Genomic DNA, 15,192 nt, shown 5'->3' with positions numbered 1-15,192 from the left:
GGGAGGAATAGTGTCCTATTAATAGTGTCAGTGGGAGGAATAGTGTCCTATTAATGGTGTCAGTGGGAGGAATAGTGTCCTATCATTGGTGTCAGTGGGAGGAATAGTGTCCTAATATTAATGTCAGTGGGAGAAATAGTGTCCTATTAATGGTGTCAGTGGGAGGAATAGTGTCCTATTATTGGTGTCAGTGGAAGGAATAGTGTCCTATTATTGGTGTCAGTGGAAGGAATAGTGTCCTAATATTGGTGTCAGTGGGAGGAATAGTGTCCTATTATTGGTGTCAGTGGGAAGAACACTGTTCCATCGTTTTTAGAAGTGGAAGGAGATACTGATGTCGTTAAAAGGAATACTCACCTTTTGTTAGGGTCAGTGGAAGGAATAGCGTCCCGTCGTTGGTGTCAGTGGTAAGAATAGTGCTTTATATCAGTGGGAGGAATAGTGCCCCAAAGGGCCACAACTGGCCTCCGGGCTGCAGTTTGGGAACTGCTGGTGTAAGTATTATAAGGATTATAACTTTTTTTTTTTTTTTTATGGTTGAACTGGATGGACTTTTGTCTTTTTTCATCCAGACTAACTATGTAATTAAATAAGAAGTAATGCACAGCAGTCAGAATTTATGAAAAGTAGATTTATTTTAAGTGTGATCAATGTTGTGATATATAAAAAAATATTTACAATGTAGCCATCAATAATGAGCCAACACTTCCCCTTATGTTTCCAGTCATTTACTTCAAAGAAATGCATGACATCACAGAAACCAATCGGAAGCATCCTGTGCTACTATCTGAAAGCCCCCATGCACACGGGACGTTTTGATACGCTGGTAAAGTTAGCTGTGTACTGTAAAGTCACGTTAAAAAATGGGAGTTTTTCAGATTTTTTTTAGCATTTTTGCATTAGCATTTTTGCATTAGCGTTTGGCTGCGATTAGCAGCGTTTTCCCGTGTTTGCAGTTTTTAGCATTTTTTTTTAACAAAAAAATTTTTTTTGTTGGTCAAAAAAAGTCCAAAAATGCTGGTTTGGGGCGTTTTACCGCTTTTTTTAGTGTTAGAGCATTTTTACAGCTAAAAAAATTCTCTAGAAACCCACTAGTCCTGGGTTTTTTTTTTCCAGCCAAAAAACGTTGATTCCAGTCTATGTGTGTATGGACACATTGCAGAACATGCTGGGGGTTACTGGCTGTAGAAAAAAACCTCAAAAGCCCAAAACAGCCGCTGTAAAAACGTCCCGTGTGCATGAGGGCATGTAATTTGGCAATGAAACTGCCAATGACCACATTGTAGTGTTAACTGCCGATGGACTTGCAAGTAGAGTTGTTTAATACAAGAATATCCCCCAAATAATAAGACGACTATTTGTAATACATTTTTTTTCAACAATGATATGGTAAAATGGAACAATATATTACATTATTTATATACTGTATATATCAATAAATAATTAGGAAATATGAAGTATAAGCAATAAATATCTGAATTAGACAAATATAAAATATTTTGTATTTACATATGCACAAGATAGATGAAAGTCCATAACTTGAATCTGAAAGGAAATTGCGGTTAACAGAAAGCCTGCATCTGGGTGGCTTGTTGGTTCTGAAATGCAGCCCATTGGTCTTTGTTTTCCAGCTCATCCCACATGTCATCAATCATATCCTGGGGGAAGAAAATAAAAATGTTGATTACATTTACAATAAACTTTACATAGGCTTTTATTAATATGTTATTTATTGCATGGTATCAGTGCAGTGTTTGCTAACAGTGCACCAATCAATCTGATTATTATTATTATACAGGATTTATATGGCGCCAACAGTTTGCTCAGAGCTTTACAATATAACGGGAGACAATACAGCAACAATACTGTTTAATACAGTGGTTCTCAACCTGTGGGTCGCGACCCTTTTGGGGGTCGAACAACCCTTTCACAGGGGTCGCCTAAGACCATCGGAAAACACAAATTTCCAATGTGTAAAGAGCAGCTACTGTGTAGAAAGCAGCTACTGTGTTGAAAGAAGCTACTGTGTTGAAAGCAGCAGTATTGGAGGTAAAACGACACTCATGAATTATAATTAATGGGTAAATAATTTTATGGTTGGGGGTCACCACAACATGAGGAACTGTATTAAAGGGTCATGGCATTAGGAAGGTTGAGAACCACTGGTTTAATACAAGAGGGATAGGAGGGCCTGATCCTTGGAGCTTATCTGATGACTCAAAGTGACAATATGTTACTTTTGGTCTCATTGAGTAAAGAATTTGTAGCCTCCCTAGCAGTCTGATTGTCAGTATTTCTGTGCTCAAAGCGGTACATTTTTTTGCATGGAAATATGTTGTTTTTTTTATTGTAGGCCTGTAATTTTTTAGGAATACCTCACTGAAATCTGTCCAAACAAGAGTCTAGTAAACATCCTGGGTATGATAAAATTTGAAACACGAAATAATAAATTATAATTTAATAAATAATCATAAAAATAATAATATAATAATACATTTAATTCAATAATATAAATCAAACCAAAAACACTGAAATTTGAAATAGAGCAAAATACGGAAAGGTTTCTTCCCAGTGAAAGCTGTGAAAATGTGGAATAGACTCCCTCAAGAGTTGGTTCTGGCCAGCTCAGTGGATTGCTTTAAAAAAAGTCCTGGATTATTTCTTGGATTCACAGAATATACCTGGATACTAACATTTATAGGTAAAGTTGATCCAGGGAATATCCGATTGCCTCGTGGATTGTGCTTTTCTGGGGTTTTTCCTCTGGATCAACTGTGGGTATAGGATTATAACTTTTTTTTTAATGGTTTAACTGGATTGACTTTTGTCTTTTTTCAGCCAGACTGTAACTATGTAACTGTATTTATAACTATAAAGTACGCATGTTCCAAACTCCAGGAACTACAAAGCAACTCATGCACTCCCTTATTATATCACAACTTGACTACTGTAACTCCCTCCTCACCGGCCTACCCCAACACAGGCTATCCCCGCTTCAGTCTATCCTGAATTCTGCAGCCAGACTCATCCACCTTACCAACCGCTCCGTATCCGCCACCCCCTCTGCCAATCCCTCCACTGGCTTCCGATTGCCCAACACAAAAAATTCAAATTATTAACACTGATGTATAAAGCTGTTCATAACACTGCCCCAAACTACATCACCGACCTGATATCCATCTACCACCCAAAACGCACTCTCCGCTCCTCACAAGACCTCCTACTCTCTAGTTCCCTGGTCTCCTACTCCCATGCCCGTCTCCAGGACTTCTCCAGGGCTTCCCCCATCCTCTGGAACTCACTACCCCAATCCATCAGACTGTCACCTACCCTTCTCACCTTTAGGCACACCCTGAAAACCCACCTCTTCAGGGAAGCCTACCCCGCCCTCACCTAATTGCCCATCTCCTCCGCTCTTCCCACCACTCCATCCCCCACAGCTATTTCCTCCTGTACCACTCTCCCCTCCCTCCTAGATTGTAAGCTCCAAGGAGCAGGGCCCTCGAACCCCTCATGTATTGTATTGTTACTGTGCTGTCTCGTGTACTGTCTCCCATTATAATGTACAGCGCTGAGCAAACTGTTGGCGCTATATAAATATTGTATAATAATAATAATAAAGTATATCTATTCATACAAGAACCCAAGACAAGCCTTTGGCGTAAATGGCATTGCCTAACATGCTGCTTTGCAGTACACAAATTGCTTACATATGTTTGTATATGTAGACTGATAAACAGTTGAGGTTATATATGAATTATTTTGACAGCTTGAGACCTTGCACGGACAGATCTAATGTTTATCATTCAACACATCTATACAGTACTAGAACACCAGTTTTGTGATTTGGTTTCAGGTAAATAATGGTTGCTACATACCTGACAAAATCCCAGGTCGGGAGAAATTGGAGGGTTTGAAGACATGCCTTCTTTCAGGTCTGCCACTGTAGACGTATGGACTGGAGTGGAGCTCAATGCACATGGCGAGAAGCTTTCTAACTCTTCAGGAAGTCCATGATCTGTGAAATGAGGAGAGGGTATGGCTGGTAAGAAGTAGTTTGTGTCCATGCCTTCCTCTCTCGTTGGGCACATTCTTGAAGAAGTGATGCAATGAGGGAGGATCTGTAGCTCCACTGCACTAGTCATTGAGCAGAGTTCATGCATTTCGCCTTGACAGCAGTTCAGGCCAACTGGGCATCTGGATCTTCTGAGCCTTTCTTCCCTTCTTTTTTCCAAAGTCTCATCGTCCAAGCCAAGGACATCAGAGAGATGTGAAATGTAGCGAATGGTCAGGCGCAATGTCTCAATTTTTGTCAAGCTCTTGCCAACTGGGGCCACTGCAGGTGGCAGGTATCGTCTTAGGTGCTGGAGAGCCGTAGACAGATTTCTCATCCTCATCTTTTCCCTCTCGCTGGCACTCTGCCTTTGGGTGGACAAAGTCCTGTTTCTCAACCTGTGGCTCTTCTTGGTTGGTAGTTGTTTCTCTTTAGTTTGCAGGTTTTCTGGCAGAGACAGGCCTTTTTGGAAACTGCTGCAAGGATCTTCGGAGAAGGCACAGGACTGATATGGAGGAGAGAAGCTAAAGGAGTCAATGGAGGATGCTGGTGAAAGGCTGCTGTAGCCTTCAGAATCGGAATACCCACATTGCTGAAGGGGAGTACACTCTGAAATCAGTCTGTTCTCCTGGAATTGCAGTTGTGCTGGACAGAGATCCATGTCTATGTGCTGCTCTACAAAGAGTGTGGTAGAATGCTGGCTGAAGCCCTGGTTGCCTGAGCTTTATCCTGAAGGCGGAGGTGTGAATTGTCACCTTTGCTGGCACCATCCACACTTCAAAGTCTAATGGGGCTGAGTAGGGGGTCTTGGGAAAAAGTTTCCCAGAGTACCAAGTGTGCATTTTAGCTCCTTGAAAAATGAACTAAAAATGAGCCAAAGAGGTCAATTATCTATGTGACCTGTACAGTAAAAACATTTAAGTTATTTGCTTAGAGTTAATTACTAGCATAATGAGCTGAACATTGAACAATATTTTTAAGCTGCTGATTCCCATCTTTCCATCTCCAAGAATAAATGAATTTCATGATAGAGAATTAATGGTTTCCTCCCCAACAATAATAGTAATGGTTTTCAAATGCAGGGAAATATTATAGATGCTATACTAAAATACCATAATTATAAAATATACATGGTGTTATATTTATCAGATTGTAGTGTGATCAAATTATTGATTCAGTGCTGCAAACTATCAGCATGACATGTTGATTTATTGCAAGCACACAATGCTTGAGTTATCACATCTGTATTCTGTTAGTGAACATCTTCTATTATGACTAACACATATTTTTATCACAGAAAAAATGGGTAGCGCTTCTTGATAGTTTTCTATCTAGCTACCCATCATACTTCACATATTATTATAAATTAGGACAATATATCATTTTCTCTTCAATAATTTTTACCGGTCAGAAAGGGGTATACAAATTTGCAAAATGCGCTAGGTTACATTGAACATATGTCCATATGACAAAGAGAATAAAAGGAGAAAGGAAATGATAGAAAAAAAAATGTCAAGCCGTCCAGTCCAGGGGTACTTGGACTTGACAAATTAACCACTTCAATGCCTGGCACTTTCGCCCCATTTCTGCCCAGGTCAATTTTCAGCTTTCAGTGCTGTCACACTTTGAATGACAATTGCGCTGTCATGCAACATTGTACCCATATGAAATTTTTATAATTTTTTTCACACAAAAATAACCTACTTTTAGTAATATTTAATCACGACTGGGTTTTTTTTATTTATTGCTAAATAAACGAAAATAAGACTGAAAATTTTGAAAAAAAAATGCATTTTTCCATATTTCCGTTTTTTTCAAATAAATAATCTTTCTTCATAAGTTTAGGCCAAACTATATTCTGCTACAGTTCTTTGGTGAAAATAATGAAAATCAGTGTTTAATATTTAGTCTGCAGGAAAGTTATAGAGTCTAAAAACTATGGTATATATCTGAAAATCGATCAGTCCTGATGATGATCTCAGTTCTTGAGGCCTGAAAACACCAGGACAGTACTGATATCCTCAAATGACCCCTGTTTGGAAAATAGACAATCCAAGGTATTTAGTAAGAGGCATGGCAAGTCTTTTTGAAGTTGTACTTTTTTGTCACAATTTTTTAGGAAATGAAGATATTTTAAAAAATATTTTTTCACATTTCTAAAAAAATATACTTTCACCAGTGCAGCACGACACCATCATATAACTGGTGTGGCGGTGATCAGGGCATTGACTGGTGACAGAATGTAAGAAAAAAATAATAATATATATATATATATATATATATATATATATATATAGTATATTTTTTAATTATTACTATGACCAGAAAAATATTATGTTACCATAGTAACACTGTACTACTCTAGGGAAGTGATCAGGATTTTTTTTACACATTAGGATTGCTTAAACCAGTGAATTTCACTGTTATAAGCAACCATTTTTACTGAATGAAATTGATTCATTCAATGTTTACGCTAGTGGTTAGCTGTGATTGGCTACAGCAAATCACAGAGTACATATGGGCTGTGGTTGGCCCTGTCTGTACCATGTGATTACTGTGACCAGGCACAGAGATCAACACAATAGTACACAGTGAATGGCATGAATGAATGCCATCCATTGTGTACAATTGTCATGTGATTTGCTGTGATTGGTCACAGCAAACACATTGCACCGGCAGCAGCCAGTGCACTGATCGGTCATCTGTGTCTGGTGGACACAGTAGGTGACAGGTCTCGCTGCAGCATGGCCGTGGGGTGCCCGTTTAGTGCATTCCGGGAGAAAGTCATGTGATGTCCACCTGGAACGGTGAATGTCCTGCCCGGGTGTCATTTGACTATAAGCCTGGCAGGAACCGGTTAAGCATCACTCATAAAATAAATAATCTAGGGCTTCCTTGTTTTCACAAATATTGCAAGTTTGGCAATTAGAATTGTGGAAAGACATTCATTGATCATAACCCACAACAATTTAGACTTAACTAACTAAAATGGAATCGTGGTTGTCTTCCAAGATCTGGCCATGGAGATTTTCGCTGCTACAAATTTGGGTGAGAGATTCAGCAAATACACTGCTCAAAAAAATGAAAGTAACACTTTGAAAACACATCAGATCTCAATGGGGAAAAATCTCATACTGGATATCTATACTGATATGAACTGGTTAATGTGATAGGAATGTAAGGATGCCCCATCGTTTGATGGAAATGAAAATTATCAACCTACAGAGGACTGAATTCAAAGACACCCTGAAAATCAAAGTGAAAAAAGTATACAGCAGGCTACTCCATTTTGCTGAATCTTCATTGCAGAAACTCAAAATGGTAGTTTGCATGGCCCCATGTGCTTGTATGCATGCCTGACAAAGTTGGGGCATATAATATATATATATTTTTTAAATAAAGATTACAGAATTTCAGAAACTTAAACTGATGTCTAGGGACACTTTAGAGTCTGTGGGTATTCCAAGGCTAACCAATCTCAGAGGAAGGCTTGACTACATGGCTTTCATTCTCCCAGCCCTTAACAGAGGTTCTCACAAGAGATGGGGGTTTCAAAGACTAAACTATACATATTCCCTCAGAAGATACAAGCATACATGTTTATGGCACTGTACTCCTAGCTATGCACATGCAAGTGTTTGAAACTTTCCATCATATTTTCACTGAACACATTTTACTCATCAAATCAATGCTCCACAGCAATTTTCTACTGATTGTTTTGAATGCATCCTAGTTTCAATGACAATTGATTAAAATTGAGTTGTAAACACTTTTCAACTGGCATTACAGTAGCTTCCATTGATTTCCATTGCAATTTAACTTTGTTCGCCTACTCTAAACTTGAACACTGTTGTTACAATGGTTGGCAGATTGTGGACAATTCAGCTCCAGTTGATTGTTTTATTAAAAGCTTATGAACAGTAAAATTGCTGCAAAAATGTCAAGCTTATGACCAGCAAAGCTGTGTTCATAATTACGATTATGTGCTCAAGTGCTACCCATATGGAAGAAAAATATATCCTAAAAATATTCTTCCTAAATATATTGACATATATTTGAAATACTACAATTTTGGCCGTATTCAATATATTTCAATATATATATATATACAGTTGCAAGAAAAAGTATGTGAACCCCTTGGGATTACGTGGAGTTTTGCATGAATTGGGCATAAAATGTGCTCTGAACGTCATCTAAGTCACAACAATAGAAGAACACAGTCTGCTGAACATAATACTACACAAACATTAGATGTTGCCATGGTTTAATTGCACATAACATGTAAACATTCACAGTGCAGGGAGGAAAAAGTATGTGAGGCCCTAGCTTAATGACTTCTCCCAGAGCTAATTGGAGCCAGGAGTGAGCCAACCTTGACTCCAATCAGTGTGATGATATTGGATGTGTTGCTGACAGCTGTCCTGCCCTTAAAAAACACACACCTGTTTTGGGTTTACTGGTTTCAAGAAGCACTGTCTGATGTGAATCATGCCTCGCAGAAAAGAGCTCTCAGAAGACCTATGATCAAGAATTGTTGACTTGCATGAAGCTGGAAAGGGTTACAAAAGTATCTCCAAAAGCCTTGATGTTCATGTGTCCACGGTAAGACAGACTGTCTACAAATGGAGAAAGTTTAGCACTGTTGCTACTCTCCCTAGGCGTGGTCGTCCTGTCAAAATTTCTGCAAGAGCACAGCGCAGAATGCTGCATGAGGTAAAGAAGAATCCCAGAGTGTCAGCTAAAGACCTACAGAAATCTCTGGCACATGCTAACATTTTTGTTGACACATCTACAATAAGGAAAACATTAAACAAGAATGGAGTACATGGGAGGACACCACGGAGGAAGCCATTGCTGTCCAAAAAGAATATTGCAGCACGTTTGAAGTTTGCAAAAGAGCACCTGGATGTTCCACAGCACTACTGGCAAAATATACTGTGGACAGATGAAACCAAGATTGAGTTGTTTGGGAAGAACACACAACACTATGTGTGGAGAAAAAAAGGCACAGCACACCAACATCAAAACCTCATCCCCACTGTAAAACATGGCGGAGGGAGCATCATGGTTTGGGGCTGCTTTGCTGTCTCAGGGCCTGGACGGATTGTTGTCATTGATGGGAAAATGAATTCCAGAGTTTATCAAGACATTTTGCAGGAAAACGTATGACCATCTGTCCGCCAACTGAAGCTCCGCAGAGGATGGGTGATGCAACAGGACAATGACCCAAAGCATACAAGTAATTCAACAAAACAATGGCTGCAACAGCACAGAATACGCCTTCTGGAGTGGCCCAGTCAGAGTCCTGACCTCAACCCGATTGAAATGCTGTGGCATGACCTTAAGAGAGCGATTCACACCAGACATCCCAAGAATATTGCTACACTGAAACAGTTTTGTGAAGAGGAGTGGTCCAAAATTACTCCAGATCGTTGTGCAGGTCTGATCTGCAACTACAGGAAACGTTTGGTTGAGGTTATTGCTGCCAAAGGAGGGTCAACCAGTTATTAAGTCCAAAGGTTCACATACTTTTTCCTCCCTGCACTGTGAATGTTTACATGTTATGTGCAATTAAACCATAGCAACATCTAATGTTTGTGTAGTATTATGTTCAGCAGACTGTGTTCTTCTATTGTTGTGACTTAGATGACGTTCAGAGCACATTTTATGCCCAATTCATGCAAAACTCCACGTAATCCCAAGGGGTTCACATACTTTTTCTTGCAACTGTATATATATATTATTATTATTATTATACAGTGTTTATATAGCGCCAAAAAGTTTGCTCAGCACTGTACAATATAGTGGGGGACAGTACATGAGACAATACAGTAACAAAACAATATACAAGAGGTTCGAGGGCCCTGCTCTTTCAAGCTTACATTCCTAGTATATATATATATACAGTCATGGCCGAATTGTTGGCACCCTTGATATTTCTCCAGGAAATCATGTATTTCTCACGAAACGTATTGCATTAACACATGTTTTGCTATACACATGTTTATTCCCTTTGTGTGTATTGGGACAAAACAAAAAAAGGGAGGAAAGAAAGCAAATTCGACATAATGTCACACAAACCTCCAAAAATGGGCTGGACAAAAGTATTGGCACCCTTTCACAACTGCGGATAAATAAGAATGTTACAAGCATGTGATGCTCCTGTAAACTCACCTGGGGCAAGTAACAGGTGTGGGCAATATAGAAATCACACCTGAAAGCAGATAAAAAGGAGAGACGTTCACTTAACCTTTGCATTGTGTGTCTGTCTGTGCCACACTAAGCATGGACAACAGAAAGAGGAGACGAGAACTGTCTGAGGACCTGAGAACCAAAATTGTGGCAAAATATCAACAATCTCAAGGTTACAAGTCCATCTCCAGAGAACTAGATTTGCCTTTGTCCACAGTGCGCAACATTATCAAGAAGTTTGCAACCCATGGCACTGTAGCTAATCTCCCTGGTCGTGGACGGATGAGGAAAATTGATGAAAGATTGCAACGCAGAATAGTCCGGATGGTGGATAAGCAGCCCCAAACATGTTCCAAAGACATTCAAGCTGTCCTGCAGGCTCAGGGAGCATCAGTGTCAGCGCGAACTATCCGTCGACATTTAAATGAAATGAAACGCTATGGCAGGAGACCCAGGAGGACCCCACTGCTGACACAGAGACATAAAAAAGCAAGACTACAGTTTGCCAAAATGTACTTGAGTAAGCCAAAAGCCTTCTGGGAAAACGTCTTGTGGACAGATGAGACCAAGATAGAGCTTTTCGGTAAAGCACATCATTCTACTGTTTACCGAAAACGGAATGAGGCCTACAAAGAACAAAACACAGTACCTACGGTAAAATATGGTGGAGGTTCAATGATGTTTTGGGGTTGTTTTGCTGCCTCTGGCACTGGGTGCCTTGACTGTGTGCAAGGCATCATGAAATCTGAGGATTACCAAAGGATTTTGGGTCGCACTGTAGGGCCCAGTGTCAGAAAGCTGGGTTTGCGTCCAAGATCCTGGGTCTTCCAGCAGGACAATGACCCCAAACATACGTCAAAAAGCACTCAGAAATGGATGGCAAAGAAGCGCTGGAGAGTTCTGAAGTGGCCAGCAATGAGCCCAGATCTAAATCCCATTGAACACCTGTGGAGAGATCTTAAAATTGCTGTTGGGAAAAGGTGTCCTTCCAATAAGAGAGACCTGGAGCTGTTTGCAAAGGAAGAGTGGTCCAAAATTCCGGGTGAGAGGTGTCAGAAGCTTATTGATGGTTATAGGAAGCGACTGATTTCAGTTATGTTTTCCAAAGGGTGTGCAACCAAATATTAAGTTAAGGGTGCCAATACTTTTGTCCAGCCCATTTTTGGGGTTTTGTGTGACATTATGTCATATTTGCTTTTCTGCCTCTGTTTTATATTTGTTCCAATACATACAAAGGGAATAAACATGTGTATAGCAAAACATGTGTTAATGCAATACCTTTTTTGTGTGAAATACTTGATTTTCAGGAAAAATATCAAGGGTGCCAACAATTTCGGCCATGACTGTATATATATATATATATACAGTCATGGCCGAAATTGTTGGCACCCTTGATATTTTTCCTGAAAATCAAGTATTTCACACAAAAAAGGTATTGCATTAACACATGTTTTGCTATACACATGTTTATTCCCTTTGTATGTATTGGAACAAATATAAAACAGAGGCAGAAAAGCAAATATGACATAATGTCACACAAAACCCCAAAAATGGGCTGGACAAAAGTATTGGCACCCTTAACTTAATATTTGGTTGCACACCCTTTGGAAAACATAACTGAAATCAGTCGCTTCCTATAACCATCAATAAGCTTCTGACACCTCTCACCCGGAATTTTGGACCACTCTTCCTTTGCAAACAGCTCCAGGTCTCTCTTATTGGAAGGACACCTTTTCCCAACAGCAATTTTAAGATCTCTCCACAGGTGTTCAATGGGATTTAGATCTGGGCTCATTGCTGGCCACTTCAGAACTCTCCAGCGCTTCTTTGCCATCCATTTCTGAGTGCTTTTTGACGTATGTTTGGGGTCATTGTCCTGCTGGAAGACCCAGGATCTTGGACGCAAACCCAGCTTTCTGACACTGGGCCCTACAGTGCGACCCAAAATCCTTTGGTAATCCTCAGATTTCATGATGCCTTGCACACAGTCAAGGCACCCAGTGCCAGAGGCAGCAAAACAACCCCAAAACATCATTGAACCTCCACCATATTTTACCGTAGGTACTGTGTTTTGTTCTTTGTAGGCCTCATTCCGTTTTCGGTAAACAGTAGAATGATGTGCTTTACCGAAAAGCTCTATCTTGGTCTCATCTGTCCACAAGACGTTTTCCCAGAAGGCTTTTGGCTTACTCAAGTACATTTTGGCAAACTGTAGTCTTGCTTTTTTATGTCTCTGTGTCAGCAGTGGGGTCCTCCTGGGTCTCCTGCCATAGCGTTTCATTTCATTTAAATGTCGACGGATAGTTCGCGCTGACACTGATGCTCCCTGAGCCTGCAGGACAGCTTGAATGTCTTTGGAACATGTTTGGGGCTGCTTATCCACCATCCGGACTATTCTGCGTTGCAATCTTTCATCAATTTTCCTCATCCGTCCACGACCAGGGAGATTAGCTACAGTGCCATGGGTTGCAAACTTCTTGATAATGTTGCGCACTGTGGACAAAGGCAAATCTAGTTCTCTGGAGATGGACTTGTAACCTTGAGATTGTTGATATTTTGCCACAATTTTGGTTCTCAGGTCCTCAGACAGTTCTCGTCTCCTCTTTCTGTTGTCCATGCTTAGTGTGGCACAGACAGACACACAATGCAAAGGTTAAGTGAACGTCTCTCCTTTTTATCTGCTTTCAGGTGTGATTTCTATATTGCCCACACCTGTTACTTGCCCCAGGTGAGTTTACAGGAGCATCACATGCTTGTAACATTCTTATTTATCCGCAGTTGTGAAAGGGTGCCAATACTTTTGTCCAGCCCATTTTTGGAGGTTTGTGTGACATTATGTCGAATTTGCTTTCTTTCCTCCCTTTTTTTGTTTTGTCCCAATACACACAAAGGGAATAAACATGTGTATAGCAAAACATGTGTTAATGCAATACGTTTCGTGAGAAATACATGATTTCCTGGAGAAATATCAAGGGTGCCAACAATTTCGGCCATGACTGTATATATATATACACATATATATACACACACTGCATGTTAAAATATGTTTTTATTACAAATTATATGAAAAATATTTTTAAAAATACATTTCAAATATACTGTATGTCTTTAAAAATACAGATCTACATTTTTGGAATGCATATACAAATATATGTAAAAATATATGTTAAAATGACTTTTTTATATATTAAAAAAAATCAGAAAAATATATTTTTAAAAATATTTTACATATATTTGTAAATGCATCCCACAAATGTAGATCTGTATTTTTAAAGACATACAGTATATTTGAAATGTATTTTTAAAAATATTTTTCATATATTTTGTATTAAAAATGCATTTCAACATGCAGTATATACAGTATATATATATATATGTATGTATATATATATATATATTGAAATATATTTTGAAATATATTGAATACGGCCACAATTGTAGTATTTCAAATATATGTCAATATATTTGGGAAGAATATTTTAAAAATATAATTCAAATATATTTTTCTTCCATGTGGGTAGTTCTCCTCTCTATCAATTGATAAACTAGCATTGATAGACATCAGCATGTTTTGCCATTTAGACCTGCCTGACATTTTGTAGCCAGAACTGGAGATGTCATCAGCTGTCGTTCTCTTTTCTATATTTATTTGCCCAGAGCAAGAGTGAGTCCCCAAGGCTCCTAACATTTGCACACGAAGTGTGCCAAAAGGTGACAAACTTTCCCACCTATAGAGCAGATTCCTGTGGAGACTGAACTCTTGTCCCGTAAAACCATAATCACATTTACTTTTAGAGGTGAAACTTTAAAGTCAGGGTTCTCATGCTGCATAGTGTTCTGTGAAATGTATCAGTAGTCTTCTCTCCTATATATATGAAATAAGTTAACGCCTTGAGGTCACAACCTCTGTAATGAGGGGTCTCACTTTATACCATAGGAAAGGAAAAATAATAAAACCTATTATCCCAGATAAATATAAGCCATAGGTATAATGCATATCTTGCTAAATAAAATCAAATATTTCTTGCCTATAGCTGTCCATAAACACAAGATCACCATCCAGATTATTTGTATCAAACGACAGGCATCTTCTAACTAACGGAACCTTTAGATATTATCACATCTATCTTGTAGCAATTACAAGGAATCAATTTGCTTTTAGTATATCCACTTGAAGACCAAGCTTTTTCTGGTAATGAAAAATCCTTATTTTTTGCTAGAGAATTACTTAGAACCCCCAAACATTATCTATATTTTTTAAAAGCACCTAGAGGATAAAATGGTGGGTGCTGCGATTATTTCTTTCACACAATATGTGCGCAGCGGCTTTTAAAAAGCAATATTTTGAGAAAAAAACACTTTTTTGAATCTTAATGCACAAAAAAACTATAAAAATATAATATCCAATTGTTTGTTGTAATATAAATTATATTTTGCACAGTCGCAAAATGGTTAGCACTTCTGCCTGGCAGTACTAGGGTTGTTGGTTCAAATCCCAGCCATGGCACCTCCTGCCTGGAGTTTGCATGTTCTCACTCCGTGGGTTTCCTATGGGTACTCTGGTTTCCTCCCACACTCCAAAGACATGCTGGTAGGTTAATTGGCTCCTGTCTAAATTGGCCCTACTATGTGTATGTATCAATGTGAGTTAGGGACCTTAGATTGTACACCCCTTCAGGGTTAGGGACTGATGTGAATGTACAATATATATGTAAAGCGCTGCGTAAATTGACGGTTCTATATAAGTACCTGAAATAAATAAATAATGTTTTGCTAAGTAAATAGATACCTAACATGTCACACTGTAAAATTGCACATGCCAGTGCAGCGGCGACAAACTATGTACATTTTATTATGACTCTCTAAAGGCCTTTACAGGATACGACTTTAGATTTACACAGGAGGTCTGATGCAAGAATTACTGCTCTCGCTAGGACGTTTGTGGT

General features: G+C 39.0%; 1 protein-coding gene across 1 annotated transcript; it reads right to left on the bottom strand.

Moving 5' to 3' along the window:
* Positions 1-1,562: 1,562 nt before the first annotated feature.
* On the bottom strand, positions 1,563-13,934 carry LOC149446052 (neurogenic differentiation factor 4-like). The gene is made up of 3 exons (XM_089653096.1): positions 13,835-13,934; positions 3,879-4,729; positions 1,563-1,658 (listed from the first exon to the last, which is right to left on the bottom strand). The coding sequence occupies exons 1-3, from the start codon at positions 13,932-13,934 to the stop codon at positions 1,563-1,565; spliced, it is 1,047 nt and encodes a 348-aa protein (XP_089509222.1).
* Positions 13,935-15,192: the final 1,258 nt, after the last annotated feature.

This window comes from Staurois parvus, unplaced genomic scaffold (genome assembly GCF_062004578.1).
Source record: "Staurois parvus isolate SC_StPar_1 unplaced genomic scaffold, SC_StPar_1.0 ptg000698l, whole genome shotgun sequence".
Taxonomy (NCBI): Eukaryota; Metazoa; Chordata; class Amphibia; order Anura; family Ranidae; genus Staurois; species Staurois parvus.
The sequence above is the reverse complement of the archived record's forward strand: the minus strand, read 5'-3'. Positions and strand labels throughout refer to the sequence as shown.

Excerpts from the sequence above, each read along its gene's own strand:
- LOC149446052 (XM_089653096.1), bottom strand. The coding sequence starts at position 13,934 with ATGTTAGGAGCCTTGGGGACTCACTCTTGCTCTGGGCAAATAAATATA. Across the intron at positions 4,730-13,834 it reads TTCTGGCTACAAAATGTCAG|AGCAGCACATAGACATGGAT; the intron begins GCAGGTCTAAAT and ends CACTCTTTGTAG. Across the intron at positions 1,659-3,878 it reads CCGACCTGGGATTTTGTCAG|GATATGATTGATGACATGTG; the intron begins GTATGTAGCAAC and ends TTCTTCCCCCAG.